This window comes from Nothoprocta perdicaria, unplaced genomic scaffold (assembly GCF_003342845.1).
Source record: "Nothoprocta perdicaria isolate Ctin4 unplaced genomic scaffold, notPer1 scaffold_370, whole genome shotgun sequence".
NCBI lineage: Eukaryota > Metazoa > Chordata > Aves > Tinamiformes > Tinamidae > Nothoprocta > Nothoprocta perdicaria.
Window position 1 is genome coordinate 440,331 of NW_020455611.1, and position 14,603 is coordinate 454,933.

The 14,603-nt window shown below is 42.0% G+C and overlaps 1 protein-coding gene across 1 annotated transcript in view; it reads left to right on the top strand.

The window, feature by feature from the left end:
* The first annotated feature begins 607 nt into the window (after window positions 1-607).
* Window positions 608-14,603, top strand: part of ALG13 (ALG13, UDP-N-acetylglucosaminyltransferase subunit) — a 28,147-nt gene continuing 14,151 nt past the window's right edge. Inside the window, exons 1-14 of the mRNA XM_026044535.1 lie at window positions 608-764; window positions 995-1,133; window positions 2,514-2,624; window positions 4,933-5,143; window positions 5,225-5,308; window positions 6,012-6,062; window positions 6,772-6,818; window positions 7,731-7,803; window positions 9,605-9,686; window positions 10,049-10,229; window positions 11,048-11,123; window positions 11,679-11,787; window positions 12,940-13,004; window positions 13,891-13,991. Coding sequence (XP_025900320.1) covers window positions 1,063-1,133; window positions 2,514-2,624; window positions 4,933-5,143; window positions 5,225-5,308; window positions 6,012-6,062; window positions 6,772-6,818; window positions 7,731-7,803; window positions 9,605-9,686; window positions 10,049-10,229; window positions 11,048-11,123; window positions 11,679-11,787; window positions 12,940-13,004; window positions 13,891-13,991 — 1,262 coding nt within the window. The 5' untranslated portion in view covers window positions 608-764; window positions 995-1,062. The remainder of the gene's footprint in view (window positions 765-994; window positions 1,134-2,513; window positions 2,625-4,932; window positions 5,144-5,224; window positions 5,309-6,011; window positions 6,063-6,771; window positions 6,819-7,730; window positions 7,804-9,604; window positions 9,687-10,048; window positions 10,230-11,047; window positions 11,124-11,678; window positions 11,788-12,939; window positions 13,005-13,890; window positions 13,992-14,603) is intronic.

Sequence of the window (14,603 nt, forward strand, 5' to 3'; positions counted from 1 at the left end):
CTGCGGGGCTGCCCCCCCCCCACCCCAGAGTAGCGACATGGCGGGCGGGGGGGTTGTGGTGTGATGGGGAAGGGGGTGAGGTGCGAGGCTGCATTTTGAGGGGGGGTTATTAGGAGTGAGGCGGGACTTGGGGCTGTGAGGTGCAAGGCGGGAGGATTTGGSAGGGCTGTGAGGCAGGGGGTCTGTTAGCAAGGGTCGGGGCTTAGGGGGCTGCGAGGTATGTGGTGGGATTTGGGACTACGAGGCACAAGGCAGGGAGGATTTGGGAGGGCGGTGAGATCTCAGGCTGTGTTTGTTGTGCTGTGCACTGTGACGGGTGAGTTTTGGGAGTCCTGTGAGATATGAAGTGGAATATGRGGCATCTGTGAGGTGTGTGGGGCTCATAGGCAGGGGGATTTGGGTACTGCGATATGCAAGGGGGGAATTTCGTTGGGTGGGATTTCAGGGGTGCTTTTGGAAGCACGCTGGGATTTGGGGGAGAGTGTGCTGCAAGGCACAAGGCAGGGAGCAGAGGCAGGCCTGGCCGTGTGCCCAGCCACAGGCAGTTTCCCACAGGGCTCCCCTCAGTCATGGCCCTTGCCCGCTCTCCATCCTGCCRCAGGTGCTGCGGAGCCGCGGGTACCGCAGGCTGGTGCTGCAGACTGGCCGGGGAGCACAGGAGCCGGCCTCGCTCAGCAGTCCTGACTTTGTGCTGGAGACCTTCCGCTTCAAGGACTCGCTGGCCGAGGAGCTGCAGCGAGCAGACCTGGTCATCAGCCACGCAGGTAGAGCGCAGCGGCCACCGAGCGCCCTCAGAGCCTTCGCTGAGTGGGTAGACGTGAAAGTYAGGGGAGTGGGAAGCACCTGTTCTTATAAGGCACTGTGCTAGCATTAAACATTTAGGATCACAACAAGAGATAAATGGACTAAATGTTCAGGAGCTTCCCAAGAGACAGTCGGACAAAGTTTCTTCTATCTTTGCAAACAGTGGTCATGCTTTCTGTTTCTCCTGTAGGTGCAGGCAGCTGTTTGGAGACACTGGAAGAAGGAAAACCACTAATAGTGGTAATAAACGAAAAACTGATGAACAACCATCAGCTTGAACTGGCAAAGCAACTCCACAGAGATGGACATGTCCTCTATTGTAATTGCAGGTATGGAGTGGCTGTGACTATCGTGACTGTCCTGTGGTGTCCGGTACCATAGCTTGGTCATTACAGTATTAAGCATGTACCAAGTAAATTCATATCCTTCTCTGTGACAAAATCATRCTGACCAAATACCACAATTAACTTACCAAAGCAGTAAAGCAGAAGTAAATTGCTCCCTGTAGACTTAGTAAAATGAGAAAAACAAACAAAAAAAAAGAAATAGAGTCCTATGTGGACTTTCTTTGTGACGGTCACTAAAGATGACTGTATAGATACACCGTCATAATAAAAAAATTGAAGTACCTCAATATTTAGGACAAAATGTGAGAATGGCCTTACTGATTAAGATCAGGAGGCCTTATAGCTCAATAATCTATATGTGGTGGTCATAAACAGGTACCTAATAGAAATAAGAGCAGGGCAAGTGGGACTCTTCTATGACTTTTTCTCTAGTATTCTAATACCTCAGGGTTTTACTAAATCAGATATTTCGTTGGTTGGTTAGAAACTTTCAATCGTTATTCTTCATTATTGAAGCTACTCTCTTAAACAAACTCTGCATCCGCAGTATCCTTTGACAATGAGTTTCACAGATCTACAGCCTGTCTCTTAAACTAAAAAAAAAGCGCCTTCTTGTCTGTTGATCCTGGGCTCTGTTAGTTTCATTTGATGTTCTTTTAACTATAGCTTCCCATTTCTTTTCATGAATGTGATTTATGGCACTCTATAAATAATAGATGATCTTTAAATTGAAGGTAGGGGAAATGCAATTCACATTATTTAGTTTGCATCTTATTCCTTTGCCCTGCAAACAGTTCTGCTTGTTTCAGAAGAGCCTTCTGAAAAGACTAGGCCTTCTATTACTTTACATTAGGCAAGTTTCTTAAACTTATTTTTTGAATTCTTCTACCAACTTCAGAGGTAGGAAGGAATTTTTATTTCTTTGCTGAACAATTATTTACCTTGTGAGCCTTACTTGCACTCTGAAAATTGCAAGCTAAAGAATTGATTTCTGGCTACACGTTAAGTCAATACCTTTGCCATGTGTTGAAATAGGATTAATTTTGTAACACTGTTTATGGTCGTGATCCTCAAGCTTTATTCAGTTTGCTAATATTGCTTGTAATCACAGAAGATTAAAAAATAGAGCTGAGGCTACTTATGAAAGCTGTGATGTGCTTTGAAGCCTGTTCCTTCCTCAACATTGCTGCCTGTGATGGCTGGGCGCACTCTTTGAGTTTTTTTCTTCATTTCAATATATGTCCATATTTTTATTTCAAGGCTAAAAGATTATGTATGCATATGAATAGAAAGTAAGTTGTGTGAAGAAAAAAAAAAAAACACTGGGATGAGCTTCTTTTTATATTTGATTTGTTCCTACAGCACTCTTGTGGAGACACTGCAGTCAATGGACTTGTCAACTTTGAAACCCTTTCCTCCTGGACAGCCAGAAAAATTTGCTTTGTTTTTGGATAAAGCAGTTGGCTTCAAATAAATAATCAAGAAAATAAAAATATCAAAATAAAGAATAAAGTTTTTATTTTCCCGCTCTAGTGAGACTTTCTGTAATGAAAGAATCCAACCAACTGGGACAAAGGCTGTACATACCGACTTGAAGGAAATGTCTGTTAGCAGGAACTGACACTAAAACGTTTCCATTTAATTTCAGTTTAATTTCCAGCTTAAAATCATCTGGTTTTGTTCTTAAAAGGCCACAGTGTCACAGGCAGAGTATGGACTCCAACTTGGTTTTMGTTTCAGCCTTACTGAAAGATCATAAGGGCCACCAATGTGAAATGAGGGAGGGGAGGAAGCAAAATGGGACTCCTGGTCTGATAATGTTGGTTTGCTAACAAAGTGCATCCATTCCAGAGGAGCTGCTGATCAAGCCAGCAAGAGACATTGCAGCAGCAGTGAGAATAGAAATATATAACCTAAGGAGATTTCATCAATGAAATATGTGAAGTAATGTTACATTCAGCTGGAGCCCTGCAAAGGTAAATGTTGATAGCTGGGCAGCAGACCTAGCACTCAACTCCATTCATATTTATAATGTAATTAATAAATATGTAGGCTGTATCAAGATCAAAAGACTCATTTTAAAGAAGGAAATCATCCTTTGCAACAAAATTGCAAAAGGGAGAATCATTTTGTTCAGGATTCAAAGGAAAATGCACAATATAAAAATTCCATTTTAAGAGGTATCCTTTTTTTTTTTTTCTTTTTTCCCCCCCTTTCTATTTGGTAAAATCTTCATGTGGGTGACTGGTAGCACYGCAGCAGTGGTAAGAAGTGGTTTTTGCTTACTTCAGTAATGACAAGAGTCAGCACAAGCACATAAAAAGTGCCACTGATAAAAATTCGTAAGTTGTCAGGCTGTGACTTTTTTTCCCCAACTTAGCTGGGTTACAGTGACTGCAGAAAATATGTGAAAGCAATCAATGAAAAGTTTATCTTGCAGGATTAAAGGGTTGCAAAGAGATTTTTTTCAGAATCATGATATTTTTAATGTATAATATCTGCAACAGAATTTGTATTTCTAATCTTTTTTTTTTTTTCTGTTCACAAACTATTTTACTTAAAACAAGGCAGATGATAATGTATTTTTCTAAATAAACTCACTGAAAGGAGATAAACATTTTTTTTTCTTGGGTTTATATATATGGTTTGATCACATTTTAGAAAATACAAATGTCAAAGCTCTTTCAACACTGCTATGTTTGTAGTTAGTGTCCAAGGAAAACCTGCTCCTGAATGTTAGATGGCTGCAGACACCTGCCGGCCCACAGTGATTGCTTCCAGTTAGTGCCTTCAACCACTTTTGCACCTCTAGTCCTGACCTACCTTCCTTAGAATACACATCTCAAATTACAAATGAATTGCATTTGACTTTGTCTCTGATACAGCTGGAAGTGCAGACCTGCAGGTGATCCTACCAGACTGTGAAGAGAAAGGATATTGCTATAAAAATGACTAAAATAGTGACTAAAGCATTGACTAACATACATTACAACCATATGAACTGTATGTAATCAAGAAAACAGACTTTTCTGACCTATCTAACATTCACCTTCATGGCAGCACGGGCAATTAAAAGCATTTCCTAAGCTTGGAGGAATGAAGGCTCTCATCCTGCAAACCACTCCGCATTCCTTTATATTGATCACACTGAGCTTACTTGCTTCTCTAGCGCTCTCTGAAAACAAAACAAAACCTCATCCTGTGTCACAGGCAGGAAAACACATAGAATAACCCAGCACAAATACCAGGAGTTTACCTCAGAAAATCCTCCCAGACTTTATAATCCTGGCAAAGAGGCCACGCTGGGAATGACTTCTTAACAGACAGGACACACAGTCAATGCTCATGGCACATGGTGAGGCAAGCACAGGGAATAAGAAGCATGAGAGATTTAAACCTCTTTAAAAGAAAAGGGGAATGTGGTGAGTTTGGGTGAGAAAAGCCAGGATTTACTGAAAACCTGCAGCCAAATGGTCCCTCAAGTGACCTGCACGGTGTGTGAAGCACAACGCCTCGGGGCGCCCATTTAAGCGCGGCGTTCGAGAAGCGCTCCGGGCCGCGCTGTTGTGAAGCGCAACGGGGGCTGCCGAGCGCCTCGCGCGCGATGAGCCCCTCGGGGCCGAGGAGGGCCGGGCCGAGCTGAGCCGAGCCGAGCCGAGCCGAGCCGCCCCGCGCTGCTAATTGCGCGGCCCGCGGACAGCCGCGCCGCGTGCCGCGCTCCGGCGGGATGCGCGGGGGCGGCGCGCGCATCAGCGGCCCCTCATTAGCGGCCCCTCATTAGCGGCGGCCGCGCGCGCCGCCGCCACGCGCCCAGCGCCGGCCTCCGCTCCCACCTCCTCCCCGCGGGCACCATGCACAAGGGCTGGAAGAAGTACTTCGGGCAGAAGTCCCTCAGCGAGGTCACCATGGACGAGTACCTGGGYAGCCTGGGGCTCTACCGCAAGCTCACGGCCAAGGACGCCTCGTGCCTCTTCCGCGCCATCTCGGAGCAGGTGGGCGCCGGGCTGCCCCCGCCTTCATCCCCCCAAACACCCCCAAAAAATTTAAAAACGTTTTCCCCCCCTTTTTCTCAGCTGTTTTCGTGCCAGATCCACCACCCCGCGGTGAGGAAGGCTTGCGTCACCTTCATGAGGCAGCACCAGCGCAACTTCGAGTCGGTGAGTGCGCGGGCACGGGCCGCCAAGGGTGGGAAGTGCTGCGAAGAGCTCCTTTTAGATGGTAAAACTGAAGGAGTTTGGGTCGTTAGGGTTAGTTCCTGCCGACAATGACTGCGTCATGTGATTGGATCCTTTCTTAATCCTTCWAAGATTGCGCACTGAGGACTTGTGTGTATGTGTATACATATATATACATATATAAACTTTTTTTGCTGCTGCTTATCTGTCACCTTTTGCCCACCKATAGCCATCCCGGGGTAATCAGAGCCATCTGGCTGTATCTGAASCTGTTGCTTAGACCAAACCACCCCCTCAATCCTGTGAGGGGTTGTTGGGGCTTAACAAAGGACAGCTGGGATGGGTGGTATTAACTTGTGTGTTAGTCAAGGGTGTTGTGTACTTTAGGATGGGGGAGGTGGGTGAATTTTCTTATTTATTTATTGTAGACTAACTGTAGTTCTCCTCATCTCCCAATCATTCCTCTGCCTTAAGGCTGGGAGCAGCTGAAGCAGTTTCCCACTTGTTTGAGTAGGACCTGACCAAGGACCCTCAAGCCTCTTGCTGTCTTTCCTGCCCAGCTTGCCACGGTGTCCTGTTTAACAGCTAGTAATGTTAACTGACATAGTGTAGTTGTGACTGTCATCTGGCTATGTTTTCTGTGTGGCCTTTTTTTTTTTTCCTCCTTCCTCTTCTTTTTTTGAAGTATGTGGAAGGTTCGTTTGAGAAGTACCTGGAGCGCCTGGGAGATCCCAAGGTAAGGCTGGCCTGATACTTGTGGAGGCATTAAAAGTTGAGGAGAAAAAAAAAATCAGGAAAGTAAATGGGTGTTGACTTAAAATGGTTTATTGTTACTTAGCTCCCGCTCATGGAGTTTGCATTGCATGAAAACACAAATAATAATAAGTAGTATTTAAACTATACCAACACCAGTGGGAGTTCATGTGCAAAGAAGCTATGTATACAGACTAGACAGTAAAGCCAAAGTCACTCTCAAGTCCCTTATTTATAGTTTCAGCTTCTCTCCAAGAAGATAAAGGAAAAATGTGTGAACTGTACTTCACAGCAAATATTAATTGGGCTTTGTAACCCTTTTCCTTTTCCTCTTCTCTGGGTTATTTGAATGCTGTATTTTGAAACTTTAAAGAGGAAATCCAGTGACTGCAACAAAGTCTGAAGCAAATGTACTGTGTTTGTTTAAAATAATTTAAAAAAAAAAAAAGGCATGAGTGCCTCTTTTAGCTACGAGAAGTAGCTGCATCTTTTGCCATCTGTGTGGTGACTGTGGCCATCCCCTGCTGTAGTTATTTGTGGAAATTTTTGTGTTGCTATTGAGGTGTTAGTCATTTTCTTTTTAACAAACTCATAGGTTTGGTTACCTATCCTAATACTGCAGAGAGCTGGTATACAGCTCCCAATATTGAAGAGGGTTCTACTATGTTGTGTAATTTCCTAATCTCTCATAGGAAAGTGCTGGTCAGCTGGAAATAAGTGCCCTGTCAGTAATCTACAAGTAAGTGTCACTTTCCTTCATAAATTTCACTGTGTTTTGGCTTGCAAAGCATTTATATTCTGGCTTTCTTTGCCAGACCTTTCCTAGTTTGCTGTACTCATGTTGTTAAACATGGTAAAAATGCCACCATGACCAAGTTAGTTTAGCATTTAAGTGGTTGTCCCCATGCCAAGCCCCTGTTGTGCCAGCAGTTGTGTGGATTATGGGGAGGGTCAGTTCCAGTGATGTTTATGTGGTGTCTTCTCCCTGGTGTTCAACTCTGGAGTCAAATATTTCTTTCCAGTAGTAGGAGAGGGAACATGTGACACAACTAGAAGCTGTGTATAGTGGAAACACTGTGTAGTAGTTTTAAGAATGGCTAAAATTCTCGCATATGTGTTCTTGAAAGCTCTAATAGTGAGGACTACTTGGCATATAAAACCTGAAACTTATTTGAAATGTAACATAAGCTTGCTGCAGATGTGGGCTGTCTTGCTAAAAGTGCTTATTAATGAACAAAGTCTGACCCTTCMGTGGCAGGAAGCAGCAGCCTGCCTTTGCAAACTGGATCTGTTGCAGTACTAAATGGACTTTCACAAGAGTTGATAGTCTCCTTTACTAAGGTGTTAATCCTTTCACAGAATATCTCCTAAGCTTTGCCATCCCCCTGGCTGAGCACTTTATCATAAAGATCKGAACTAATGCATGCTTTTGTTACTTGTGATTAGGTGCAACTGGCTTCTTAGTTCCCCAAGATGGGTGTAGTTTGCTCATCTAGCTATTGCTTTATGACAGCATTAATTTATCAGAGAAAGTATTATGCTTTCTGCAACCTGACAGCAGATTCTCCAAACATCTCCTTTCCAACTTTATCAKGCTATGGTTTACTGAAAGTGTGGTCTTTCAAGTTTTGTTTTTCCTCTGCTTACCTAGTCGAGACTTTATTCTGTACCGGTACCCTGGAAAGCCACCCACTTATGCTACCGACAATGGCTTTGAAGACAAGGTGAGGAGAAGTGAGGCAACTTCCTACCCCTGCCCTGCTCAGGTGTTCAGTCCTGCTGTTCGACTTGTGCTCTGGTAACTCCAGCAAAGAGTCTGCATCTTTGTGTACCTGAACAAAACTCAGAGCTGGTTTCATCTCATGGATAAGCAGCTGTTTGCACGACAGTTGATCAACTTACAGTAAGGCCTCTTTCCATCTGGGGGATGTATGCTATTCCTCTGCCAATTTTTGTTTGTTGTTTCAATTTGTTATTGGAAATAAGTTTAATTTTGGCAGAAAGAGGGAGCTTTTAGTTTCAGAATCTCCCAACTTGATCAGCTTTTATGTTTCTGAAATTCTGCTGACTAAAAACATTTCCTGTTGTCARTTTAACTGATCTGACTAGGTAGAATAAAACATCTGGACTGAGTTACTGAAAAGCAAAACAAGATAGATTTATCACATTGGTACAGAGAAAGTGTTCTCCATTGYCCCAAAGGTTTCTCTTTGAGAAGTCAGATGACAGGTGTGTTTCTTCCCTCTGAATAGAGGAAATCAATGGAAACACATTAATCTAACAAAACTGATGCATTCCTGAGAGGTACAAATTGGTCTCAGTTGAGAATTGGAGTTATTAGAGCAGCTTATCTTCATGAGGAAACTCTTGCTGAGGAAAAATGATCTTAAAAGAGAAATAATCTGTATAACTTCAATCTGAGCCCTCTCCCCCTCTCACTCCCCTACCCGCCCCCTTTTCCCCTTTGTGGCACTGTAAACATGTGCACACAGCTACGTGGTAGCTCAGATGAGAGCTAGGGCTGTTACTGTAATATGCATTTGAGGATGGGCTATTGTGCTTGCTGAAGTGGCTAGTCTGCTCTGAAATCTGTGCTGCAGCAGCTGTTCTGTCATGGGTTAGTGCTGCTGCCTTGGCTTGCTTGCCTGCCTGCACTTACTCTCCACTGCCCCTTTCTTTTCCAATGTAGTTTAATCCAAGAGGAACATACTTTAGGAGACTGCAGCATGGCCTAAATGCTTTTGTCCGAAAGGTTTTTACCACCAGAGCTCTGGGAGGTGTGGGCAGCTGTGTGCCATCAGACTACACGCACAGCAGCAGCTTTTCCTGAGGCTGCCAGCCTTGCTGAGAGGTGGTGGTGGCAGCAGGGGACAAAGCGCATCCCAAACAAGAGCCATGGCATCCCACCTGCAGCTTCCCATGAGGAATCCTTATGGGCACCATGCTGGCAGATAGAGGCTCACAAAGGGCTCCTGCCAGTTGGAGCTGGCAGTGCTTATGTGACAACCAGGGTCTTAATTTGTGTGTGTACATATATATATAGTGCAACAAAAAGCATGCATTGTCTCAAAAAGCAGCCTTTATGGACTGAGTAGCATCATATGAGCAAGGCTTTATTGAAACCAGAGTCCACCTAAAGATGTTATCCTTAGCCCTGTGGATAGGAAATTGCTCTTGATGTCTGGGCAGGGATTTGGCCTGTAATAGTTTGTGTTTATTTTCTCTCTTGAACAAATGTTGACTTCCCTGTTAAGCTGGAAACAATTGTTTTGTCTTTAATACAGCATGGCATACAAGTCAACAGTTTTTTGTTTGTATACAAAACAATTATTTATGAACTTTAACTAGAATTCAATTTTTAGATGGTTCTACAGGATTTTCATATTTAAAATGACAATATTTGTTTACTTGAATTTAGTTTTGGCTGTAGAATGAAAAACTTAGTTTTGAGTTAGGATGACTGTCAAATAGAGCGTGCTAGACTTGTATGTCATTCCATCCTAAAGGTTTTTTTTATCTTTCCAGATTTTACTGTGTTGTTCTGGCAATGGCCATTATGACTCCGTGTATACAAAACAATTCCAGGCAAATGCTGCTATTTGCCAGGGTAAACTTGAAACTTATTTTTTTTCTGTGGAAGAGAACTATGTCTTTTCGTACATTGCTAAGTAGAGTTTTGTTTTTGGGGGGATGGGTAGTGGGAGGGAGAGTCAAGCTCATTTATAATATAGCTTTATGTATGTATAATCCGTATACTGTCTTTGGAGTGGGGTATTGGGCTAGATGCCCCTGATAGAATAACGCAAGTCAAAAGGGATCTATGTTTCTCTCATTAATTGAATTTGACATAACTAGTGCCTTTTGACAGTATGCAATACCTGAAAATACATTTACTTTCAAAATTGCAGCTGTTCTTGTGCATGGGGTATTGTGTTAATTTGTTTGAGCTCTATGTTGATTTTTGTCCAGCTGTATTGTATGAGATCCTGTACAAAGATGTATTTGCCATGGATGAGGAAGAATTAAGGTCTGCAGTTGAAATGTTTCGAAATGGGTCTAAGAAGAACAGAAACAATGGCTGTATAGGAAGCGAGGATGCAAACTTCGATTGTCTTCCTGAAAAAGTATCAAAAGTCTCACCCGAAAAGAGGTAGTATTTGGGGAGCTAACATGGTGAAGGGGAAGCAAAAGAAAGAGACAGAGAGCTTTTCCTTTAGCTGGGAAGTGTCATGCAACTGAGCATCCTCTGCTGCTGGCTATGCTGCACTTGTGGGTGGCTCAGTAAAATGACAGCTTGCTTATAACCAAACTCCTTCCTTATGTCATTGCAATACCCCATTAGTGAGAAACTGTTAACTCTTCTAAGCCCTGTAGAGGCATTAAGTGCTCTTGGAAAGTGAGCTCTGTTTCTTTTGTTGTTTGTCCATTTTTTTTAACAGAACTTTTCTCCAAATAGGCAATTAAATGATGGCATTATTCATAAAGCTACTGTGTAGCTACTGTCTGTTAAATCACAGGGGTCTTGCAAGTGAGTGGGCAGAATGTACTTGTGGAAAGCCTTGTATCCCTGTGTTGATCACCCCAGGGTTCAAGGGGTGGCTGTACCTGTTACTGAGCACCTGTAGATCATGTTGACTTAACAGGGAACTGCTAGGCTTGTAGCACAGTACCTTGTGGYGCTCTTGCTGTGCGATCACTGTCAGGAGAATTTTGTTGACTGATTCTTATACAACACGGTGGCTGTTGTTAGCAGGCTGAGTGATGGAACAGGTAAAGTTTTTGTTGTTTTCTTGAAACTAGAAGACTCGCTGGCTTGCACTGTGTTGCAGTAAAGACTAGTTGTAAAAGCAAAATGCACCACTTGATGGCACCATGGTGCTTTTATTAGGCTGTGTGAACACTTGCTTGATTTTGATCCTGGTTAGAAATTGTCTTGTATCTCTTGTAATCTTATTTTGAATTTTATAGAATGGAAGACTGGGAAGGCAATGATAGTGACAACCTACCTGAGGAGAAATTTAAGCAAGGCACTGAGGAAACAAAGGTTTGCCAGCTAAGGAAAAATCCACCCCCATCATAAAATGTTACACTGATTGAGGATAAATCCCCATTTCCACTATGAAGGTTACTGATGGGGGTAGGGTAGAACCTAGCAAGCATTTCCTGGTCTGTTCTTTATGGCCTGACTCAGTTCACTTTCAGTTTGAACACTGTATAAGTTAATGTACTGGATGGCTTCAAAAACTCTTCAGAAAAAATGTTTTCAGACATATTGAATAGCTGAAATTCATGCTAATTGGGAAGTATCATGGCTTTGTTGGTCTTAACTAGCTTCCTTTTGATACTCTTGAGTAAAGAACATGCTAAGTGCTACTCTTGAGCTAATTTTAACCTTTCACAGTTTGTTTCTTCAGTTTATGAGCTGAAGAATCTGTGTGCATGTTCATATTTTTGAGCTTTATTATCAAAGCAAACAGAAGTGAAACAAGTTGGGAACATGGTGTGTGCACATGTTAAAATGATCTGCAGGTGCTGGTATGATAGGGGCTTCTGAGCATTTTACACTTGTTAATTTTAGTTGTTTCAACACTATTTTTAGCCTCCAGAAAATCCTTCRAAGATGCCTTTTCCATATAAAGTGCTAAAGGCTCTGGATCCAGAGATCTATCGCAATGTAGAATTTGATGTTTGGCTGGACAGCAGAAAAGGTACCTTTTAGTAGAAAGTTTTTATATTTTAAATTGCAATCAGGGTTAATCTTATGCAGCCATAGATGCATAAAGACCTCATAAGGTCTATGACATACCTCAGCTTAACTGAAACATGAAAGACAGTTACTATTTGAATGGGTAGTTGTCAGCTGTATATCCAGCGGCCACTAGTTTTTTGGGGCTTGATTTCGAACTACTAAATACACTGTTTTCATAAAGTTATAATCAGGTTGCTAAAAATCTGGCCTCTGACACTTACTGAGTGTGGTGTAGACAGAATCAGGATTTGAAGTACAGTACAAAACAGAATTTTGCTTTATATTACTTTCATATAAGGAATCATTGAACTTGATTTTTTTATCATATTTGGGCATGCATCTGTGCGAGGACTCCTGCTTTTTATACAAGCTTTCAGCTTTAGTGTGTATTCTAAGGAAGGTGTCAAGCTCAGAGTTGAGATGTGCCAAGTGAGATGAGTTGTCTCTTTTTTTTTCCCCCCGTCAACTCTATAAGATGTAAAGATCTTACCAAGAAAGATGAGTTTGAGGAGATCAGACATCCCCTAAACACCCCAGTTCCTCCATGTACTGATAAAGYCAAGCATTTTACAACTGCACAAGTGCATGTGTAATAATGAGAGCCATTGAAGTTCTTGGAACAGAGTATAGTAACTAATTATCTTTGTAAAGTACTGATGTGCAGAGGTTCTGGGCAAGGAATGAAGAAAAGCCTGTTGAAAACTGGCAGCAAGGGAGATGTTAAGGGATGTGGTGGTGGTTTTTTTCCCATGGGCAGCATCTCATTTTTTACCAAATGCCAACAGGGCTCTAGTTATGCAAAGAATAACCAGCTTCCTTAATATTGTGCAGGATTAATTCTGTGCCATCTGAAAGGACACTGTAATATTGAAGTAATAATGTTACTTGATGTAATATTGAAATATTATTAATCGTCTGTAACTTAGTGTGCTTATGGTTTATGTTAGAAGAACAGCTTCAGTTCATTATCACCATGGGGAATGTTCAGCTATGCATAGGGAAATAATTAATTCATTTCACTTATGGCTGGTGGTTGGGTGTTGAAGTCTTGAAATACTTGTATTTATGAAGAAAAAAAAATTTAAGACTTTTTCCTTTCTGTTTTTTGTAGAGCTTCAAAAAACAGACTACATGGTGTTTGCTGGGCGACAGTACTATTTAGGAGACAAGTGTCAGGTTAGTACTTGAAGCAGATTTGGAGGTGGTAAGTTATTGCTTTAAATGGAGTGTGGTAAGTCATAGAATCATTTAACTTAATAGAATTTTCCAAAGCTTTTCTCGTTCCCATCCTTGTACCTATTAATCTGTCATTTTAGCTACATTTTGTTTTAAAATCTAAGCTTAAGGATAGGCTAGTGTGATTAAAAGGCTGCTTTGAAGTTCATTGGGCACTAGTGATTTGTATTCTGCTGGACTGAGAGCTCAAGAAACAGTGCATGTTTGAGGCGGTTATGTGTTAAAGCTGCCACTGGGGGTCACCTGCAAGTCTGGGCATTCTTCCCTCTGCTCTATAAATGAAGGAGGAAAGGGTGGGGGGCAGAGAAAGAGGAAGGGGGGGTACAAGACAAGGGCAAGAGATGCTGAAAGGAAGTTCAGCTTTTTTTGTATTACCATGTTGTAGGAAGCAAGGATTTTTCCTTTATCGCTTTGTATGAGGTGATACTGCTTGCTCATTTAGTGACTTATTTGTAATCAAGTAGAGCTTTTYTCTCCAATTGCCAAGCTTATCTTCTGTTCTGCTCAAACTCTTAAATAATGCTTTTCCCTGGTAGTTATCTACCAGGCACAAGGTATAAAAGTAAGTCAAACTTTTGAACTTGTCTTCTTAACTTGTCTTCATTCACAAGTTCTTTTGCAATGTTTCCTTTCTGTTCCTTTCTTCTTCAGGTTAGTGTAGTGCCCTTTATCTTGCCCCTGTATTGAAGAAATAGTTGAGGCTCTTGAGCCAACTCGGTAATCTGTGGCCCCCTAGAAAACAGTCTTTGCTATTAGTGGTTTGTAAGAAGTGTTTTGATCGTCCTGTTACTGTTTGACTTTTCTAGAGCTTCTCATTCTCTCTCAGGTACGTCTGGAGCCCGGAGGTAAGTATTACAATGCTCATATCCAGGAGGTTGGACAGGATGGCAACATGGTGACTGTGTTCATTGAAGAACTGGCRGAAAAGTAAGCAGTCTGGTGACAACTTAAAATGTTGAGGTCTTTCTGGTTGAGTCTGTGTGCTTGGATCTGACAGATGTCTTAAGTAGGATTACTAGAGTCTAAGAAGAAAGGAGAATCCAGGCTTTCAAATAAAAAGCAAGGTTACTGGAGATATGTTTACTTACTGGCTATCACTGTTACAGGAAAACTATTTTCTTAGATTTCTAATGGTCCAAATCAGTACGGTGATGCTTATTGGAAAGTTCTGCTGTTCTGCCTCTTCTTTCAAATGTTGTTTTAAAAAAAATGATCTCTGCTGTTTGGGTTGACTTCATGGACAGCAAATTAGTCTGTTACTTCACTGTAAAGTTTACATTGTAACACCACAAAATATGAATATTTATCACATCTTCTGACAACAAATCTAATAATTTTCTCCATCTTGTTGTTTAAAGTATTCTCCCTTCAAATCTAAAATTAGGTGTGTCTACATGCTCTGTTCTGTTGTACCTGTGAAACATTACATTTGTAGAGAAGAGCAAATGTAGAGAAGAAATTCAGCCCAGCAGGCTAACAGAGTGGTGTTGAGATTAAATCCTGCCTTGCCTTTTTTGATGTAAAAATAGCAATAACGTG